Source organism: Phodopus roborovskii, unplaced genomic scaffold (genome assembly GCF_943737965.1).
Source record: "Phodopus roborovskii unplaced genomic scaffold, PHOROB, whole genome shotgun sequence".
NCBI lineage: Eukaryota > Metazoa > Chordata > Mammalia > Rodentia > Cricetidae > Phodopus > Phodopus roborovskii.
Window position 1 is genome coordinate 15,904,533 of NW_026126424.1, and position 20,510 is coordinate 15,925,042.

The following is a 20,510-nucleotide window of genomic DNA, read 5'->3' on the forward strand; positions in this document are numbered from 1 at the left end:
GGTAGTATTTTGAATTCTGGAGAACTAAGCTGAGGATTGAGAAGCTTGGTTATGCTTCTGCTTTGCCATTCTTGAATGTGAACTTATTGTTGCTCCTTTCTAAGTTTCTATGTTATTAGATGCCTTTTCATGGATGTTGACACAGGCTATTCCCAGCAGGTCAGTAATATTAGTAACGTTAGTAATGGAAAATAGGAATTGACATTCTATAGATTGCTTTACGATGCCAAAGAAATTTTCAGAACCAGAGGGCAAAGATTATTTAAATAGCAAACAAGTCTGATGATACAGATTCAGAGGCCATTTAGGTTTGAACTGCAAAATGTGAGAATTGCATCTCAGCTTTATAGGCTGTATGAAAAACTTAGTTTCATGTCACAATAAATATGAAAGTCAGAGGTTACACCTTGTTCAAGTATTTAGCTGAAGTGTTTCCTGACCAAGGACTCAGATGGCCTCATCTTGTACATGAAAGAAGCAGAATCCATCTAGTAGGGTTGCATCCAGATTCTGCATGCTGTGTGAATGTTTGTGTAGCCATTTCACATGTCCATGCCTGACCAACATTAATCAGGGTTAAAAGTTAATAAAAACCTGCTATTCCAGACTCAACCATATACTCCATTATGAAGCTGCTCAATTGCAGTCTTTTGTCATTTGCGTCATTGAATACTATGGTTTTTCTATTTGTAACTTGTATTGGAAACTTTAAACTATGTGTATAATGCATTTTAATAAAAAAAAAAAAAAAAAAACCTTTGTAGCTCAGATTCAGCTCATTTGATTTGTGGAAATGTCTTCTATAAGATCTGTCAAGGCTCATCTTTACTGACAACCCTGTTGGTCAGATCACACTGTCAGAGATAATCCTGTCCATGCAAGAAAGTCTTATTTTGATTTTTACACTTGACCTTTGTCCAAAGGCTAAAAAGTAGTTACTTTAAACAAGAATGTGTTTTCCCATGATAACACTTTAATTTTGACAGTGTGAAAACCTAGGCACAGCAGTTTTTCAGGCAGGCATTATGTAGATGTTTAGTAACGGCATCCAGTGATTTATAAAATTCAGTTTCTTTGGCTTGAATTTTGAAATTAAACAGTGTTTCCAAAGGAAACTAGAGCATGATGCATCAGGAGAAGCAGCAAGAAACCTTTCCTGCTAAGTCATCTCAAGCTGTCAGTGTTCCCTAAGCAATGAAACAGAAGTACGCGCACTTTGAACATCTCTTCCCAGGTTTGTTCATAGGTGTGTGGTCACAGTTGTGCCAGGGCCGTCAGTTTTTGTTTTCACTGGAGGAGCTTGTTAAGTTACCGGCTTATCAGTTGGTCAGAGATGTTTTATGTGTCCTGGTTTGGGGCTCAGTCTGGTGAGCTGCCTCCTGTGCCACTTTCCGTGTTAGGATGCAGCCTGTGTCTGAATAGGGATTGAACCACAGCCGTGTGTGCCATCTGCCTTCCTTCTTTCCTTTCTTTGTGCTGTCACCTGCAGTTAGGAAGTTCTCACCATCAAAAATGATTGCCTAACTGTCACAACAGTGTTTCATGAGGATCCTGATGCCAGCCATAGCAGCCTGAAATTCAAGGCTTTTACTTTTCAAAATCAACCCTCCCAGCCTTCCTCATTTGAACAGTTCGCAGCTTTGTGTGTTGCATAAATAAATGGCATTGCAAGAAGTGCAGTTTTACTATTATTTTAACAGAAGATTCACTCTTCCCCCAAGAGTGACCCATTCTTTTTTTTTTTTTAGAACCTGCCAGACAGGAGAGATCATTAATGAAATATAAATATGCAGTATATCCAAATCCAGACAACCCTAATGTAGGGCAGAATTCTTTACTTCTGACGACTTGTCACTCCTAAGATTTATTACAAGGAAGGCATAAAACTCTACCTTAGATTTGTTGCTTTTATTAAAGGTTTATAAGGTACCACTATTCTCTCTATCTCTGTCTCTCTTTGCCCTCCTCCCTCCCCTACCCAAAGATTTTAAATGCCGGTATCCTATTTTCCTGCAGTTTTATTTGGGATGGATGAGATATCCTTCTGTGAAGCAGCTGAGGACCACATATGAAATAGGAAGGTGGCACTGAGGAACTATGCTCACATGCATTGTCTCAGGCCACTTAGCTATCTCACAGTTTCCATAATCAGTATTCTGGGCATCGCCTCTCTGGCTTCTCTGCTCAGGCCTCACAAAGCTGTAACTAATGTGTTGGCTGGGGCTGCAGCCTCATCTGAGGCTCAGGGTCATCTTGCAAGTTTGTGTGGTTGTCAGCAGAAATCCTCAGCTTGCAGCTGTTGAGCTCATAGTGGCTTAGTTCTTCAGAGTCAGCAGAGAGCAACTGACCTCAACCAGTGCTCCAGTCCTTCATTTAAGGGCCTGGCTCCGATTGTCAGCATGCCCAGGTGTAGTTCATTTCTTTTTTGATTTTTTTTTTTTTTTTTTTTTTTTTTTTTACTCTTTTGGGGGCCTACCAGACAGCTCCCAAATAAATACATGGAGACTTATTTATGAATGCCTGACCTTAGCTTGACTTGTTTCTAGCCAGCTTTTATAACTTAAATTATCCTGTTGCTCTTTAACTATGTATTGCCTCTGGGCTTTTTTTTTTTTTTTTTTTTTTTTTTTTTCCTTCTTCTTTATTTATTCTATATTTGTTTCTTCTTAATTCCTTTCTGGCGTCCTCTTCTCCACCTTTTCACACTCCTTCTCTCCCTCGAGCACAGATCTCCTGTTTACTCTTTCTACCCCGCCTATCCATTTCTCCTGCTTAGCTATTGGCCATTCAGCTCTTTATTAGACCAATCAGGTGTTTTAGGCAAGCAAAGTAACACAGCTTTACAAAGTTAAACAAATGCAACTTAAAAGAATGTGACACACCTTTGCATCATTAAACAAATATCCCACAACATACATGAGTTAACACATCTTAAGCTAATATTCCACAACACCCAAGATTTCTCTCTTGATGAACTAAAAATCAACTTATTCAAACCTTAGATACACCTGTAAAATCACTTTGCCTTAAACCTAGTCATATCTGTTGCATTGAAGCAAGCCACGCTTGAGAGTGAAGGGTTCCATATCTCAGTGATTCACGGAGGGTCACTTTAAGGTATGTGTCTCACACTTTTTCTTTCTCTTCTGTTTTCTGAGTGTCCAACCCTGAACTTAGAGAAGAGCTAGTGTTCATTAGTGTAGACTGGAAAAGTAGATGGTGAATGGATGAACAGGAGCAGAATAGAGCACAGGGCACCAACCATGTCCTCAGGGTCTCTGTCATGTTTCACTGTTCCGCTGCATTTTCCTCGGCAGGATTTGCATCGGCTTAAGATACTTTCTTGTTACAGCAGTAGTGTGACTGTGTTTCCTCATAGCGAAGCAACATAATGGTATCATTCTTCAGCGTCTGTCAAAGCCACCAGAAGTGATTGGCAAATCTATCCCTGGAGGCCTCAGATTTGTAATTTGTGAAATAACTTTTAGGCTACAAGAGTTAGGAATTATCTGATATTTATTCAGTTGCAAATTTATTACAATTCAGAATATCCAGTGCTGTTTTCAAAAAGTTTTCTGGAAATCATTTGCAATTTGTGTTCATTCTGAGAATGCAAAGATAATTCAGTATTACAGACTTGATGCATATTATTTGTCATATTGAACAATGTAGAGAGAAAGCTGCAAGATCATTGCCCAAGATGCCAGAAAGACTTTTGAAAAAATACAGTGGCCTGCTCTTCCATCCCTCCTTCCCTCCCTCTTTCCTTCGAGCCTGAACTACATAATGAGTTCAAAGCCAGCCTGGGCAACTTAGTGAAGTCCTGTCTCAAAACATAAAGTTATAAAGGGACTGATTACAGAGCTTAACTATTGAGCACTTCCTCCATCCTCCCTTCTTTCCTTCCTTAGTTCCTTTCTTTTTGATGGTTTGCTTTTGAGACAGTCTTACTGTGTTGCCAAAGCTGGCCCAGAATGTACTCTGTAACCCAGGGTGACTTCAAACTTGTGGCAGTACTCCTGCCTCTCTGGCAAGTGTTGGAGTTGTAGGTGTGAACTCCCTTACTGTACTGGATTACCAATTTTTTATTAAAAAAAAAAAAAAAAAAAAAAAAAGACTCAATGTGCAAACCAGTGTGTGATGTCAATGGCTGGCACCTTAGTCACCTTAACATGAGTTACATACATCACAGCCCTAAGCCACTATCATTGTTGAATAGACAGTGCTAGAGACATTCCTACCTGTCTTCTAGTTTCATTTCAGTTGCTATGGTGAAACACTGTGACCAAAAGAAACTTGGGGAGGAAAGAGTTTATTTGGCTTACATTGCCAGGTCACAGTCCACCTTTGAGAGAAGCAGGGGGTGAACTCAACCCAGAACTCAAGCAGACTGAGTCACTGAGCACTTGCCTAACATATGTGAGACCTAAGTTACAGTTTCCAGCACTGAAAAAGCAAACCAACCCCTCAAAACAATTGAATATCATAACTAAGAAAAAGAAACCTTTTCAAAGGTAATGTGGAGATACAATATCTAAAAATTACATGAGGAGATTAGCTTTTCTAAAAACCATGAGAGTAGACTGCAGCAGACCTGCAACACTACCAAAGAATCAACATCATAACCATGCCAGTTGTTCCTATGCTTATTTACAAATTTGAAACTTCTTGTCACTAGTACATTTTCATTGGGATCTCCAGCCTGCAAATAATGACACGTGAAGACTTATTATTAATTATGAAAATTTTGCCTTTATCTTAAGGGCTGATCCCCAACTAGCTCTTATAACTCAAATCAACATGTTTCTATTAATGTACATTCTGCCACATGGTTCTGTTACCTCTGCTCTGTACCATATGTCTGACTTCTTGAGAATCTCTTTGGCATATCCACTTCTTTTCTTCCCAGAGTTCCCCCTCTCTCCCCAGAAATCCCGCCCTTTCTCTCCAGCCCAGCTGTCGGCCATTTGGCTATTTAACCAGTCACAGTGATACGTCTTCACACATGGTAAACAAATATTCCGAAACAACTTCTCATAAAAAAATTCTATCAGGTTTCTCTCTCTCTTTCTCCCTCTTCCCTGCCTCCTCCTCCCTCTCTCTCCTTCCCTTTCCTTCCTTCCTTCCTTCCTTCCTTCCTTCCTTCCTTCCTTCCTTCCTATCTTCCTTCCTCTTTCCCTCCCTCCCTTCCTTCCTTCTCTTCTGGGGAAGAGTTGGTAAAAGTTGATTTTAAGGTCAGGGAAAAAAAAAATGCACAGAGAACTAAGAAAACTCTTCAAAAGAGTAAAGTGAGGTTTTTTATAACTAAACGTGACTTGCCTGAAAAAGCAGATAAACTTAGGGAGCAGATCAATGAGTTCAGAAACAAATGACTCATAAAATAACAGTAAAGACAGATTCAAACTGCAGTGAGACAGCATGTTTTACTCTTCAGGATAAATTTCCAATCTTGTAGTAAGGATATGTAGTAAGGATAGGTCTTTTAACATACTGCTGATAGGAATAAAAATGTCCTTGTAAAGAGATATGTTGTGACACTGGCAACTGTGTAGTAATCAAGTAATTCCACTTCTATGGATATATCCTAAAGGTAAATTGACAAAAACATAAAAAATTATATTCCTAAAATTATTCTTGTGGCTACATTTGTAAAAGCAAAATATTGTAAGTTCTGTGCTAGAGAGTTCTAACAAAGAAAAACTATAGATGATGTCTGGTAAAGTGATATGGTTGGTTTTCAAGATAGAATATTCTGAGAACAAGATATTCCCTGAAAATCACTGACTGTTGCCATGTGTGAGATGAATAGCATATGTTCTGCAAGAGCACTGCAGTCATTTATATAATAAATAAAATAACAAGCATAATCTACAAGATTTTATGAAAAAATAGCAATAGAGGAGGAAAAAAAATCCAAACCAAAGTAAAAATAGCTACCTCTAGGATGACAGAAGGGAGGGTGTGTGAAATGAGACTTCAAATACATTTTAATTTCCTTTTTCTGTACACATTTTATTTATCGTACATTTGTATAATGTGTGTAAGGTAAGTGTGCCACTGTGTGACTGTGATGAAGGTCAGAGGACAAATTTATGGAAACAATTCTCTCCTGCCATTTTCCTGTGGGTTTCAGGGTTCAGACTCATGTCACTGGGTTTAAGTAAGCACATTTACCTTCTGAGCATCTTGGTGGCCCTGTGGTGTCTCTTGGTGGTCCTATGATGTCCTTTTGACATAAGAATTATCAACAGTTTTAGCCTCTGAAAATAAGCAAAGTTTAAAAGGTAGAAAACACATTGCTGTGTCCTTCATTCCTTTAGCTCTTCAGTTGTAATGTTTGGTGTTAGTCTATATGTAATTGAAAGTCATCTGCTGCTTAGGTACAGTCTGCATGAATGCTACCTTGTTGTTTTGCTTAATTAGTCCTTTGAAAGCATGATTTCATTGGTACCTCTGCTCCTCAACGTTGCGGGGTAACCAGCACCCTACAGGATAGCTATTAGAAGCCCACTTTGAGAGTCTCTATCACACACACTCAAGGTGTTTTCCTATTTTTAGGTAAAGAATTAAAAACAGATTCATTTGCTTTTTACTTCATGTGTGATCTTCTAGCCAGTGTGCAGCACTGAGCGTTTGTCACAGAGTTGGGGATTTGCTTCTAATTTTACTTCATGTGTGATCTTCTAGCCAGTGTGCAGCACTGAGCACTTGTCATGGGGTTGGGGATTTGCTTCTGATCAATGCTCAGGTGTGAGAAGAGCCCCACATTGCTGTCACTGCACACTGCCAAGGTTCTCTTGGGTTACAGCTCCATTCAAATGCCCCCAAGCTGTTTTATTTCTTTTAGTCATCCAGGCCTCATACACATTTGAAAGTCATGTCTTTTCTGTAGAGAAAGATGCCTTAGAAGAACTAGAAAGCTATTCCTGTGACATATCTCAGACTGCTTAAAAGCACTAGAAGTGCTTTTAAGCCTGCCTGAAATTTTTACATTTGGATACGTGACCTTGAACAAATCACTTAGCCTCTCCATGTCTCAACTTTTTTACTTTCAAGGTAGAAATGATTATATCTACTTTGTAATTTGTTATATGCTATTCAAATGAGTTACTATTTACACAGTCTAAAACCTGCTACACTGGACATGGTTAATGGCTTGCCTACCTACAAAAGAAAGCTGTTGTGAAGCTTGACAGTGGCCCCTTCCATATCTGTGTTCCCTTACTATTGGGGTGTGTTGGTTTTCATGTTTACTGGTTCCATTGAGCTCATTATCAAATGGAAGGAAAGTAAGGCAGAAGCCACTACTTAGTTACAGGTGGCTGGTTCCTCCAGGTCTCATTATCTTTTTGATACATATGTCTCCTAATGTTTAATACACACAGATGGAATTTATTCTGGCCTCTTCTTGTAAAGTTATTTGTATTTTGGGGAGTTTTTTGGATCCCCTTGTTGATTGTGTTGTCTCTTAGCATCTATAGATTTCCTTTTTATTATATTGATGGTTTGGTAGCATGACTATCAGTTTCTCATTCATAAAAATGAAGGAAAGATATGTTATTAAAATAACAAGTTAGGTTTAGTACTTAATAGCACGCGTTGCTATTGCAGAAGATCCTGGTTTAGTTTGACCACCCATATGGTGGCTTATAACCATCCATAATTACCATAACTACAATGCCCTCTTCAGACTCCATGGGCACCAAGCACAAATGTGAGTGCACATACATATATTCAGAAAAAAAGTAAATAAGTCTAAAAAATAACCTTTTTCAAAAAGGTAATAAATTGAAGTGGGGTATTAGTCATGCCTGTAATCCTAACATTTAGGAGGTGGGGACTGGAGGGATGCTGTTCAGGATCATTCTCAGCTATATAAGGAGTTCCAGGCCAGCCTTGTCTATTTGAGACCCTGACTCAAACATACAACGATAATAAATATTCATCAAGATCTGAAAGTGCTAAATATTCCTAAATAGAATTCTTTCTCTCCTGTATGTAAGCACACAATAAAAGGCTGTCTTGCCTTCTGTTTACTAGAGGTTCCTTTTTGAGAGTCCCAGAATTGGGGGTACTTGATTCTTATTTTGAAGGGTTCAGTGCCATATAAATAAAAGATATCTTGTGTTCCAACTATTCTCCATTAGCAATTGAATTTTTACCTTGTGTGTGTATTTTGCATATATTCAAATGTGGTATATGTCTGTGTTTGTGAGTTTGTGTATGTAAAGGCATGTAAACACTTACTACACATCCATATGGGTGTCAGACCGCAGCCTCCTATGCTGGTCCTTGCCTGATACTTTGTTGGAGCTGGGTGTCTTTGTTGCTTGCTCCTGTATATCACAGACTAGCTGGCTCACAAGCTTCTGGTGACTCTCCTGTCTCTACCCCCATCTTATCTCGGGGTCCCTGGAATTATAGATATCCTCTACTGCATCCTGCTCGATGTGGCTTCCGGTGATTCAAATAGAAGTCCTCACACTTGCATCTGTCTTCTTTACCCACTGAAGCCATCTCCCCCAATGAGTTATCTGTTCAATTCATAATTAGATGGGTGATAAGTGCTCACTGTGTTCAGACCACAATGCCAGGCCTTGGGAATAAAGTCTTTTCAGAAGTCAGCAGGCTTTTCAGAAGCTTGGGCTTTGGCTTTCTGTCACTAACAGCTTCTTACCCAGCTCTAACAAACCACAAGCTGTTCTAACCTCCCTCGGTTGTTTTTCCCATCAATAAAAGGAGAGAGTTGGGTCTCAGTGATTCCCCAGGATCTTGCCTTCATCTGAGATGCTGTGATCCCAATATTTTCTTAGGGTTACTTTGGACTGTTGTGAGAGTGAAAATGGAAAGTTTTCATGAAATCACTTTAAAAACTATTAAGTGCTATATAAACAAAAAGAATAATTCTTTACTAATTTGATGTTATATGCTGATATTTTTGTTCCAAAAGGCAGAAACATGAAGTGTTATAATTATGTCCCAGGTGCTTAAGGAAAGGGGCAACCTCATCATGCCTTGAGGGGTTCCATAATGTCTGTTATTGTCCTCATTACTGAGTAAGAAACATGCACTGTACTGTGCATTGATTTAGACCCCAGGGCCCAGAGGTTTGGTGTAGTTACATGTGAACCACATCCCCAGATGGGGCACTTTGAGGGATCTGTTCTGTGCCAGGTTTATGAAATTCAAGATTTAACAGTAATCATCCATGGCCATGGATTTGTTGTTTAAATACAACTACATGTCTTCATGTACCATGCAGAGATTGGATGTCTGTCTTTTGTCCATTAAAAGGTTTTGGGTGGGACTAGAAAGGTGGTTCATTAGTTAAGAGAACTTTTGTTCTTGTAGAGGTCCCACCACCTCTGTAACTCCAGTTCCAGAGAATCCAGTGCCCTCTTCTGCCCTCTGGGAGCACCAGACATGCATATGGTACAACCACACATGAAGGCATTCACATACATGTTTTTAGTTCTTTTACTGGACAGATATATACACTTCACCTATTGATTTACATTAATTTAAAATTTTCACTTTTCTCTCCATATTTATAGATTATAAAACCCTTAATGATGAGAAGGAAACATTCACTAAATAAACCAGTTCTCAAGGATGCCTCAAGGAACTTTTGTGCGTGCTCTCTCTCTATCTCTATCTCTCTATCTCTCTCTCTCCCTCTCCCTCTCCTACTCCCTTCTTCCCTCTCTCTCATGCCTCCCTTTTCCTCCCTCCCTCCCTTTCCCTCTCCCTCTGTTTCTCTCTCTCCCTCCTTCCCTCCCTCCTTCCCTTTCCCTAAGTCAGAATCTTACTGTATAGACCAGGCTGGCCTTGAACTCATAGAGATTTAATGCTGAGATTAAAGGTGTGCACCACCACACACAGCCTAAGAATTGTGTTTTAATTATTGCTGGATATTTATTCAACTCTGAAGCTTTTAATTAAGTATGGTTGTTCTTCACAAGTTTTTGTGTACCTTTTAAAAGATTTCAAGAGTTCTTTATGTTTTAAGTGTTTGAGTGTTTGCCTACATTTGTATGTATGTGTTTCCCATGCATGCCTGGTGCCCAAGGAGGCCAGAAGAGGGCATTAGAGTGTTGTGAGCCACTGTGTGGGTGCTGTGAACTGGTGCTAGTATTTTGCAAGAGTAACAAAGTGCTCTTAACCTTTGAGTCATCTTTCCAGGCCCCCTACATTTTTTTAATTTGTATGTATCTAAGTGTGTCGGTGTATATGTCCACATTCATGTGAGTGTGCCCAGAAGTGGGCATCAGAGCCCCTGAGCTGAAACTATAGGCACTTGTGAGTTGCCAGCATAGGTGCTGGGAACTAAACTCAGTTCTTCTCATTCTGCATGCTAATTGCTGAGCCATCTCACCAACCCCAATCCATTGTTTACTTTACTTATAGCTACTGATAGATTATTTAATTTACTGTTGAAATATGATCTTTCCCTAAAAGCTCTGTCTGCAATAAAACTTGGATTTATTTTCATTGCAAAGTTACTTGCAGCACAGAGTAAATGCTGCTCATTTAACCTGTTAAAAGGCTTTGGGATTATAGATTTATGTCCAGCTTTTGAAGAATGAAATCATTACTTTGTTTTACTGGTAAATCCATGCGTAATGAGTCATCCCTTGTCATTTATGAAAGGAAAATAGCATTCCATTGTGAAAGCTAGAATTGAGTTAGTCAACCAGAAGCGAGCCTCTGACTGTTTCCAGATGCTTGCTCTTCCTTTCCCTGCAGGGTTTGGATGCAGCTCTGAGTCTTACCTCAGTCAGGAATTTGCTAAGCTTGCCTTTTCCCCCATATCCTTTCATTATGGCTAGATAGATCCATGCTGAAATCCATTTTATGATTCTCCGTTATGGTAGTTAATCAGAAAAACATGGACAGAAACTCATGAGCTAAACACAATTTAGAAAGCTTCTCTTACATTTTATGGACTTCGAACATGACCTTGGTTCTGAGTTGCATCTCCTCCTGTGAGCAAGCAAGTGCTATTTTGCCCCAGCTGTTTGGTATCCTACCATAACTCCAATGCTGACACTCTGACACCATTTCAAATCATTGTTAGGAAAGCTATGTGGTGTGCCTATGTGCTGGCTGTGACTTGGTAGCCATTCCAGTTTTCTTAGAAGAGCCTGATTAGTAAAGCTAACGGTTGACCCTTTAAGTATGTAAAGCCTTTTCTCACTTACCCTTCCTTTCTCTTGAGAAATGATGATGGAGGGAAGAAAATAATGTATAGATTAGTCATATATTAGTCACTCTCATTTCTTTGCCCCTACTCCTTTATTTTGCCCAGGGAATCTTCATATATCTTAATAGTGTGTTTGATAGATGGAAATAGGTGTTGCTCTGAAGTTTAGATGAATTAATTAATAGCCAGTATTCTTAACTGTCCAGCTCCTCAATTCTTCCTCTAATTACTTTTCTTCTCTGACCTAACCATTACTCCCAAAAATGTGTTATGAGCAGTATTGTATTGTTTTATATAATGGCCTTCTATTTATATTTTCTTCCTTCATTGTGATGTGTAATCTACTGGAGATAACTTTTCCTGTTGCCATGTGTTTCATCTACTGAGCTTTTCCTGTCTGCACTAGTACATTTTTTCCTGTTGCTAATTTCAAGCATTTTTAAAGGTTTAGTAATTTTCCCTGACCTAGAGTGTACTCCTTGAATTAATTTTTTCAGTGGTTTTAGCTGTAAATTCTGTTCCGTACATACTTATATATCAAACACTGAAATGCCTTTCAGTATATAGAGCAACTTAATGATTTTACAGTACAATAATCCCATAGATACCATTGATATTTTTTTCTTTCTTTGTCTGAGATAGTCTTTGTAGGTGTCCCAATCTGGCCCCAGACTCGTGAATGCTGGGATTACAGGCATGTGCCACCATGCCGCACATCATTCATGTCTTATAGTTCAGAGGACAATTCATGATCAGGAAATATACCCTGAAGGAAGGCAGGCTTGAGTTTTAAAGAAATAATAGAAGCTGGGGAAAAAAAAAAAAAAAAAAAAAAAAAAAAGGCCACCTAAGAACATTCTAGGCAGAGATGATAGCATTAGCCAAAGCATGACAGAAGTACATGGTAAAGTACGTCTTCATGTTTGAAGAGCTTAAGTGTGAAACAGAGATTGAGAGGATGTAAAGGTAGAGGGATCAGAGACCTCCCTTCTCTCCCCCCAAATGGTACCATGTTAAAGAGCACATTTCATCCCCTAGGATGTGGAGCGCTTTTGAGCCAGTGTTTTGTAGGGAACATAGGATCCAATGCTTGTTGTCTGTGGGTTAGCCTCTTAGCTCTATAGAAAGTAGCTGCTATGTATAGAGGTATGATAGATCCCATAAAAACCTAGTAGCTAACATAAATCTTCTAGGCCCTGTAGCTCAGGAGGCTTTGGGCATAACTAACTGGAGTTCTCACAAGGCAGCAATCAAGTTGTCAGCCGGGGCTGCAGTCATTGTGGGGTTGGCTGAGAGAGAAGCTTTTGTAGCCTTTCTCAAGCAGCTGCCGACAGCCTTCTGTTGTTGGGGGCTAGTGGACTGTAATCTAGTTCCTCTGTAGAGGGGTCCCTTCTTCTCTTGCTCTGTGGGTCTCTTGGTAAAAGAGCTCACAATATGGCGGCTGTGAGGTAGCAAGGGAGAGTGAAAGTGGGAGCTAGGCCAGAGGCCAGAGTGCTGCAGCTTATCAGGAAGCCACATTTCATCATGTGTCATTCTCTGCCCATTAGCAAACTGTTAGGTCTCCCTGTATCCTAAACACATTTTAGAGGGAAGGTCACATAGGAACATGAATCCCTAGGGGCTTGGGAGCCATCTCTGAGGCTGCCTGCCAAGTGAATTTAAGGAGTAAGATTAGGTGACAAGGAACACTTCGGAAGCTCAGGTAACGATGCAGCTGAAAGATCAAGAAAACACTGTGGCTATGGACTAGGATAAAGTAGTTAAGAGCTGTCTTGGGTGTAGTGTCAGGACATCTTATTAATTTATAGAGCACGAAGGCTCAACGGGTTAAGAAGGAGTCACAGCTGATATTTAATTCCTCATTCCTGTAGCTATCTTACTGAACAAATATGTTTTACTTAAATGTGACAAAAACTCCTATCTAGGTTGAAAATGTCACCCTTGCTGCTCCCGTGCCTCCATATGTTAGTAAAGTAGCCTGTCCTCAAGCTGGCTGTCGCCATGTGCTTCACTATATTGTAAGATCCCAGTTATTTCTGCCTGCTTAATCTCCTTCTGTCTTTGCTCCTATTGCTGTCCGTCTTTACTCAAGAATCGCTCTACTTGAAAGTTTGGGAGCATACTTCTAATTCTTTTTCTGTGTCCTTTTCTTTAATCTAGATTCTAAAATGCCTGGTATCTGTATCTTTCAGTCATTCAGCCAACACTTATCACGGGCATACTTGGTGACCAGCACTTTACTAGGCCTCCTTGGGAATATGATGGTGAGCAAGACAAAGCCCCTGTTCCTTTGGTCTCCATTAGTAGTTCCTCTCCTTCTCATCTGTCAGAAAGATCTGGAATCCTTTAGGCACACTTCTGAATATGATCATGAGCCAGATGTTGCCCTGTTCTTCTTGGTCTGCTGTAGCATCTCTTCTTATGTTAGAAATATCACGGATCCTTAAGGAACAGTTCTGCTTCCATTTTTCTGTGAGATGCTTTGAGATCACAGACATGAATTCCCGTGGTCCCCACCTCCTGCAGCTGCTCCCAAGAGAACTCTACATTTGACGCTTAGAGAGTGCCTGAGTTTCAAGTGAGCAGTGGTGGCAGTTGTTAAGGGCAGTGAAGTTATTTCTGACCTCTCCCCACAGTCTGTAACAGTAGAGCAGAGTGTCACCCTCTGACTCACCGGAATCACCTGCAGAGCTTTGCAGACCTGTAGATGTCTGGACCTTCCTTGGATATTCTGGTTCAGCATGTCAAACTAATGAAAATGAGCTCCAAGGTGAATCTGGTGTCCAGCTAGATTAGAGGGTTATTGCATTAATATTACCATTGTGCTGTTAATTGTTTTGTTTAAACATGGTCATCCAAATAACCTGAAGCAGTAATTTGAGTGTTGGGTGAAGATCACCTGTGTCAACCCATAGTGACCTTTGCCCTCCATTCCTAAAGGAGTCCTCATCCATCTGTGGGAGTAACCAGGCTGCTCTATATTTTAAATAATGAAAATTTGACTGATAGGGCTGGGGTAATGGCTTAGCTGTTATGAGTACTTGCTGCTCTAGCAGAGGAACAGTGTTGAGTTCCAGAGCCTACATTGGGTGACTCACGACTGACAGCCCCAGGGGATCTGAAGCCCTTTTCTAGACTTCTCAGGTATCCACAGGCACAAGTACATGAATACACACACACACACACACACACACTCTTTTTTTGAGCTATGACTGATAAATAACCAGATTTAGGGATAATAGATCAACAGCTACGTTGATGTTTGTGTTCTCTCTAGCTCCTTCACTCTAATAGCTTTCTGGGTCTATGAAAAATTTGACCAGTAATTATTTTTTCCTGAAATTCTAATAAATCATATTATGTTCTTTAAGGAAGTATATTATTACCATATTATAAATAGGAATTTTTGTTTTGTTTTGTAAACAGGGATTATTAAGATGTGGCTTAATAAGTTTTTTCTCCCCTTTAGTGTTATTCCTCTTTTAAGAGAGTCTGTTGGAATATTAATGCAAAGAACTCCTCCCTCGTTGGAAAATATACTTCCCCAGTGCTATCAGAGGGTAAGTTTTATTGGATTGTATGTTGTTTCCAAAATGTTAGGGTTTTCATCTTGTATAAATATGTGTAGCGTATGCATATAATTTAATCTTTCTTCTAAGACTGCATGTTTACCATGAATGTCATTCATATAAACCCAAGTAAATTCACTAGAAAATATTGGTAAAGAAAATGTGGATACTGTCCTCATCTAGATATTTAGCTATTAAAAAATACAGAATGTAAGTAATTGATGGAATAGGTATAGAAGCATATAACTGTCTTATTCATTGTTCTTTTGCTGTGAGAGACACCATGACCAAAGTGCCTCTTATAAAAGAAAGCATTTAATTGGGGACTTGCTTATAGTTTCAGAGGCTTAGTCTGTTATCATTATGGCAGGGAGCATGACAGCAGGCAGGCAGGCATGGTGCTAGAGCAGTGGCTAAGAGAAAGCTACATCCCCATCTGCAGGTAGAGACAGAGACACAAATACACACACTGGGTGTGATGTGGTCTTTTGAAACCTCAAAGGCCACTCCCAATGACATACCTCCTCCAACAATGCCACATCTCCCAGTCCTTCCACACGGTGGGGACTAAGCATTCAAATATATGAGCCTATGGGGACCATTCTCTTTCATACCACCCCACCAGTGTATTTAAAAATACCAATTTCTGTGTGTATGTGTGTATTCCTGTGTATGTATGCCACATGCATGTGGGTGCCTGTTGAGGACAGGAGGAACATCAGAGCCCCTGGAGCTCTCGGTGTGTTCTGTTTGTTGCATTTTATTTTGTAGCAGATCCTGTGCTCTCAAGGAACCCACAGTGTAGTAGACACACAAATGTTAAGTGGTGCTCATGCTAAGAAAATGTCAATGATGTGAACTATGAGAAATGAAATGAGAATGTAGTAGATGTGGATGGCTACATCATATTCAGCAAGGAAGCCATAGCCAAGGAAACTGAAACTCAGATGACCAGAAGTGTCCAGTCATATACAAATCCTTAAGAAGAATGCTCCAGAATGCCCCTTACACACACACACACACACACACACACACACACACACACACACACACACACACATATACAGAGAGAGAGAGAGAGAACCACTAATGTGAGGCAGCTATGGCAGGAACACTAATTTAGTGTATTTGGAGACTAGCAAAACAGGTTTTGTGGCTGCAGCACGATAAGTACAGGGAAAAGTGATTGAAAGGTTGGAAAGAAGGCAAGGACCAGATGTTAGAGGTTGTGCATATGCTAAGAGGCTTAGACTTCACTCACAGTGGGAAGATCTGGAATGCCTTGGCGCAGCGGGAATGTAATGAATTTTGTGCTTTAACAAGATTGTCCTATGTAGAGAACATGTTTTGAGAAAAGCTGGGTGAGACTGCTGTCACTGGCAGCAAGATGGAGGCAAATACACATTTGTGGTGCTTTTGGAGGAAGATTGCATTAATGAAGGGGAAAGGGTGTTGTCTCACAGCCTGGTAAATGGTAATGTGACTGTTGAGGCTGAGACTAGGCTGGGAAGTGTTTGAGAGTGGGAAGTTAATTCCAAAGTAAGATTCTGTTTGTTATATATTTAGGTTGAAATACTGGACAGACATTTGGGGGGATGACAGCTAAACAGCACATCTGGCATCTTGGGCACTGATTAGGATGAAAAGGTTTAAAGTCAGGCCAGCAAAATGGCTCAGGGCGAGAGTGCTATCCAGCATGGGCAGGCCAGGGGTCAGGTTCTCAGGGGTGGGGACACAGGGCAGAAGAATGTTGAAAGCATGGAGAAGGCATGTGGTGGCCCTGACAGAGGACATAGTTCTGTTCTCTTGGCTGATTTCACCTCCACATCCAGAGCACAGGTAGAAGAGCCAGAAAAGGAATTGAGGGGAGAGGGGAGGCTGCAAAATCAGCAAACAGAGCAGTCATCTCACCTTTATGCTTTTTCTTAACTGCATTTCCTGTGTTTTCAAAAATATGTCCATTTTGTGAAGGTATTCAAGATTATATCTTTAATAAAAGAAATGCCCCTCTGGCCTATTAACCTTTTCAAGGAACCTTTTCTGTGTAATGAATTCTATCATTTCTAAGTATGTGTTCATTTCTGTCCTTTATTTCTTCCCCCCTTTTTTGTGGTCTACTTTGTCATTCTTTTTCTAGCTCTGTAACCCGGCTGTACTTCTGATCAATTTGTGAAGTTATGATCAATTTGTGAAGTTATAACTTCCCTCTAGATACTCTCAGATGTCCTGACAGATTTTGATAAGTGTCAATGTCACCAGAACATGAGTACTCCATAGCATTTGTTTGGGCATCCCTTTTTTCTGTTTCTGCATAGTTGTATGTGGGCGGGAGGGTGCTGTCTTGATCTTGATACTGACATCTGCCCGGTGTTTCAGGTGCAACAGTTACAAGGAGTTTACAGCTTACAAGAACAGCACTTCTGGACGCTCTGTTCTGATGTTTACGTTGGGACCTTGAAGCTCATAGTCGCCCCTGATGCTGATGCCAGGTGGATCTTAAGCCAAACACATAATATTTTCACTCAGGTATGACTTGTTACAAGCCTCTTTTAAGACCCTTACATTTCTCTGTATCTGCTAGCTTTAGAAGTCTTATATTTAACATATCAAATGTTGAAGCTACTAAAGTAAAAAAAAATAAAATAAAATAAACATTGTTCTCCAGTATGAGTCAAAATTCGTAAAGTATTTTTCTTGACAGCATTCTTTCCTCCCTCCCTTCCTCTCTCCCTCCTTTCTTTCTTATTTTATTTTTTTCCAGTGCTGGGTATTGACCCAGGGCCTTCCACTTTAGTTAGTATTGTTACTGAAGTCTAAACAGTCCTCTAAGCAGAGTGACTTCTGTGATGTATGTGTCACCGGGTACATATTTCTGTTCCTTTACATCTTCTTCAGACATGAATATAATATGCAGTCTAGTTAAATTCAAGGCATTCCATAAATTAGAGATTCTGCCTCCTGATGAGAGACACACATGCTTAGGTTCCTTATGAATGAATTACTGACAGATCTAATGTTAATTAGGATTTACATAATCCCAATCTTAGATTCAGCAAAGACTCTGCTGTAGTGTGTGCTGGTACCACTTGTTCAGAATTTTAACCACTTTCTGAGCAGACACAGTATATAAATGCATATCGTCTCTGTAAATATGTATCATCATAGCTTTCATAAGGAAGCCTTGGAGGCCTAGACCGTATATTAGAATATTTCTCATTCTGGCTCCATGTTTCGGGGACAAAAGGAGAGCAGTACTGGCCCCTCCAGATCGGGTCTTCTCCTTCACCCAGTGTCTTCTAGTGTGGCTCCCACCCTTGTAGCGGGGCTTCTGTGAGCTTCTAGGACACCCCGCACGATCATGGCTTTGTCACTGCATCACATTTTCCCTATGAAAAGGGATGCATTTTCTAGTTTGAGAATCATGCTTGAAGTAGTAGCCATCTGTTGGGGCTGCTGGAGCTGTAACCACAGGAGCAGGGAGGCTCCCAAACCCTTAAACCTGGCCTCTGGAAATGGCTGCATTTTAATGTTCCTTCAGCTGCCTCTTCTGTTTCAGAAACTGTGTTTGGGCTTCGAATACTTAAAGCCTTTTTTTTTTAATCAGCTAAGGTCCTAACTAGTTGATTTCATTCCTTGTAGTTATCAGGAATTCCCTTTGAGGCTTTCTGTAAAGGTATTCAAAGCCCTTTCCCATCCCACCCCGGAGAAGTAGGGGTCTTGTCTCTAAAATAACTTGTATTCCTATACTTAGTGGTTTAAATTTTTTTAACTTTTTTGTTTAAATTCTCACATACCAGAATAGAATATTTATATAATGCATTTCCTTTTTCTGCTTATGCAGTAGCCTGTCCTTGTAGCATGAGTAAATGTCACAGCTTGCTGTAACTAATTTCATTTCATGAAATGCAAGTCTGTAAATTACTTTGTATTTTAAGTTACATCTTACTCATAACTCTCACTTATCAAAGTGAAACCCAGGTTACTGCTTTTTTGAGGGAGGAAAAATTACACACAGTGAGATGTCTCAGCAGGTAAATGACCTCAGTGCCAAGCCTGGTGGCCTGGCCTTTCATGATGGGGGGGGGGGGGCGGGGAGGTCAGAGAAATGACTGCTTTGACCTCCACAAGCACCCACACACAAAATAAGTGATGTAATCATGAACAAAATCCATTTGTTAAACCGCCACTGATGCTTTCTCTCATCCAAAGTGTCTAGTCTTGGTTCTAAAGAAGGAGGACTTCCTGCTGAGTTTCCTCTGTGTGTTGGTGTCTTCCGTACACCTGACCCTGAGTAAGAATGTAAAGAACGGGCTTTGGTTAAAGGTGTTTCTTGTGAAAGCTTGTGTTAAGGTAACTTTAAACTGAAAGAAACAGAAATCAGAGAATTGTATGTTTCTATCTGGTTATCCAGTCTATGTATGTGATGATTTTAGAACTATGGGATTTGTCAGTTTTAATATCATTTTCTAGAGTCACCAATTTGTCTTGAGCTGATATAGACATAAGCTTGTGCCTGAGTGTGGCATGGAGAAGGAAGCTGCTGGAAGTCACATGGGTGCTCGGACTCCGCTGGGAATAGTAGTCCAGCAGTTGATGCTCTAGGTTTTCTTGTGCAGCTCTAGGTTTTCAATGTCCATCTACACTAATTTTGAAATTAATTATTAGTTGATAATGGCAAGATGGAAAGTTTGTTTTTGTGTTTACTTAGAAATGGAAAGTGAGACCTGTAAGAAGCAATTCAGTGGTGCATGGCTTTTGTTTAAACTGGCCAAGAGCTCAATGGTATACTGTACAATTAAAATTTCAGCCTTAACAGACTTTGTATTGTTAGAAATAATATTTGAAGAAAAAATCTTAAGTATGTTCAAAGAAAGATCTAGAATATGCTTGAGGTTCATTATCCTCTGCCATTCCACAAAGCATAAAAGACAGCCAATTCTAGTACACATTGTCTCCTGGCAGAACCCCTGCTCCATTTCCCAGCTCACACTCCCTGATATGCCTCTTAAGTCCTAAGCCTGCAGCATCCTGAGCCCCCAGCTTCCTGAGTCCCTAGCTTCCTGCTTCTGCCTTTTGTGCTCTGTTCTTTGACCTCAAAATAGAAGTGAACAGTTATATCCAGGAAGGAATCAAAAAGCCTCCTCCCAACACAAGTCCGAGTCCCTAAATTACAGAAACACTCCACCCCCTCCTGTCTCCTGTGTTCATGCTCCCTTTCTTTTTTCTGAGCACCTGCGTCACTTAGACATTTTCTCTGCTTGAGTGATATGCATAGAAGAAAGCTCATCTTCCCTTCTCTGAGTGTGTTTCTAGTTTTCATCCTTTCCAACCTTTTCCCTCTTTGTAATGGGCTTTAACCTTTGCTGAGTGTTGATTTTGTTTGCCTGCTCTGCAGACTTATTCTTAGCCATCTTTCTCATCTTCACTTATCATCTGAACCTAAAATATAGCAGGCTGAGTAGCCAGCCATGGGATCTTACTTATCCCCAAGTTTGCTGCTTTTCCTTAAACCGTATGGTGTTTGTGTTCAGAGACTGGTTGGTACAATAATGATGGCATTGCTGACACTTACTGAGAGCCCACTGGGTATCAGTTTGAGTCTTAGGAGTTAATGTATTCATTACTACAGGTCAGTTTTACAGAAAAAGAAATCAGGTCTGTGCTTTTTGGTTTTCCTCTTGGTTTTGTGGTATTAAGTAAACACTGAGTTGTATCCCCAGTTCTTTGACCTTCTCACA

General features: G+C 40.1%; 1 protein-coding gene across 1 annotated transcript in view; it reads left to right on the top strand.

Moving 5' to 3' along the window:
• Slc30a7 (solute carrier family 30 member 7) overlaps nt 1-20,510 on the top strand; it is a 69,921-nt gene that overhangs the window by 39,024 nt on the left and 10,387 nt on the right. Inside the window, exons 9-10 of the mRNA XM_051185627.1 lie at nt 14,673-14,763; nt 17,149-17,298. Of these exons, the coding sequence (XP_051041584.1) occupies nt 14,673-14,763; nt 17,149-17,298 (241 nt within the window). The remainder of the gene's footprint in view (nt 1-14,672; nt 14,764-17,148; nt 17,299-20,510) is intronic.